We start from the raw sequence: 1,370 nt of genomic DNA, 5'->3' as shown, positions 1-1,370 counted from the left end.
GGCACTAGAAGGCACAGTCGAGGCTGATCAGCGGGTTTAAACTCAATGGTGATGGTGATGATGACCGGTACGCGTAGAATCGAGACCGAGGAGAGGGTTAGGGATAGGCTTACCTTCGAACCGCGGGCCCTCTAGACTCGAGCGGCCGCCACTGTGCTGGATATCTGCAGAATTGTCTTGACCCTTCACCAACTGAACGACATCCTCATCGTTCAACTCGTGGTCCTTGCCCACCTTCTGCGGGTTGTGCTTGACGGACTTGCCCCAAACTAGGGCATACTTCAGCTGGTTGACTAGGGATCTGTGGATTTTCTTGCAGAAATTTTCCACCTTGGATCGTTCCTTCTTCAAAATAACCGGCGATTCATAGTCCGGAATTTGCCCCTTCGGTTTGGTGTAAATTCTAACCAAATCTAGGTAGTTCCAAATGGCTTCTAAAAGGCCATCTAGATTCCATTCTAAGTGGGCAGAAATAGGGACATTGTGAGGAAGCCTAGTGACGATTTCTAATTCTTCCAGAGTGATTTGGTCCACTTTATTTAAAACGTAAATACAAGGGACATATAATCTGTTCCCTTCAATAACATCGATGATGTCATCTACTGTAGCTTCACATCGTATGGAAATATTGGCATTCATTATTCTGTACTCATGGCATATGGACTTTATCATATCCTCATCAATATTGTTCAGTGGCACCGTGTGCGTGATGTTGATTCCTCCTTTGTCTTTCTTTTGGAAAATAATATTTGGTGGCTTTTTATTTAACCTAATTCCGAACCCTTCCAATTCTTTTTCTATTATTTTTTTGAAGGTTAATGGCTTTAGTACATCCAGGACAATCAAAATGAGGGAGCAACTCTTCGCTACTGCAATGACTTGTTTTCCTCTTCCCTTTCCATCCTTTGCTCCTTCTATAATTCCTGGCAAATCTAGTAATTGCATTTTGGCTCCTTTATATTTAAAAATCCCTGGCACACATGTCAACGTTGTAAATTCGTATGAAGCTACTTCTGAAAAGGTCCCCGTTAATTTGTTCAGCAGGGTGGACTTCCCTACTGAGGGGAATCCTACTAGACCTATTCTCGCATCTCCCGTTTTGGAAACGTCGAAGCCCTCTCCTTCTCCTCCTCCTTTGGTCCCTCCCTCGATTAGCTGCGCCTTTAACTTGGACAGCTTCGCCTTCAGCAACCCCAGGTGGTAGTTCGTCGCCTTGTTCTTTTGCGTCTTGGCCATTTCGGCCTCGATGTCGGCAATCTTCTGCAGGATGGACATGGTGAAGGGTACTGGATCCGAGCTCGGTACCAAGCTTAACTAGCCAGCTTGGGTCTCCCTATAGTGAGTCGTATAATTTCGATAAGCCAGTAAGC

At 45.2% G+C, this 1,370-nt stretch overlaps 1 protein-coding gene across 1 annotated transcript; it reads right to left on the bottom strand.

The window, feature by feature from the left end:
• Window positions 1-42: 42 nt before the first annotated feature.
• On the bottom strand, window positions 43-1,275 carry PVX_222290 (developmentally regulated GTP-binding protein 1, putative; the record flags this gene model as incomplete). The annotated part of the gene is made up of 1 exon (XM_001612349.1): window positions 43-1,275. One exon carries the CDS (start codon window positions 1,273-1,275, stop codon window positions 43-45), a length of 1,233 nt encoding a protein of 410 aa, XP_001612399.1.
• Between the last annotated feature and the right edge of the window lie 95 nt (window positions 1,276-1,370).

The sequence above is a fragment of the Plasmodium vivax genome, genomic scaffold, assembly GCF_000002415.2.
Source record: "Plasmodium vivax scf_7068 genomic scaffold, whole genome shotgun sequence".
NCBI classification, from domain to species: Eukaryota; Apicomplexa; class Aconoidasida; order Haemosporida; family Plasmodiidae; genus Plasmodium; species Plasmodium vivax.
The sequence above is the reverse complement of the archived record's forward strand: the minus strand, read 5'-3'. Positions and strand labels throughout refer to the sequence as shown.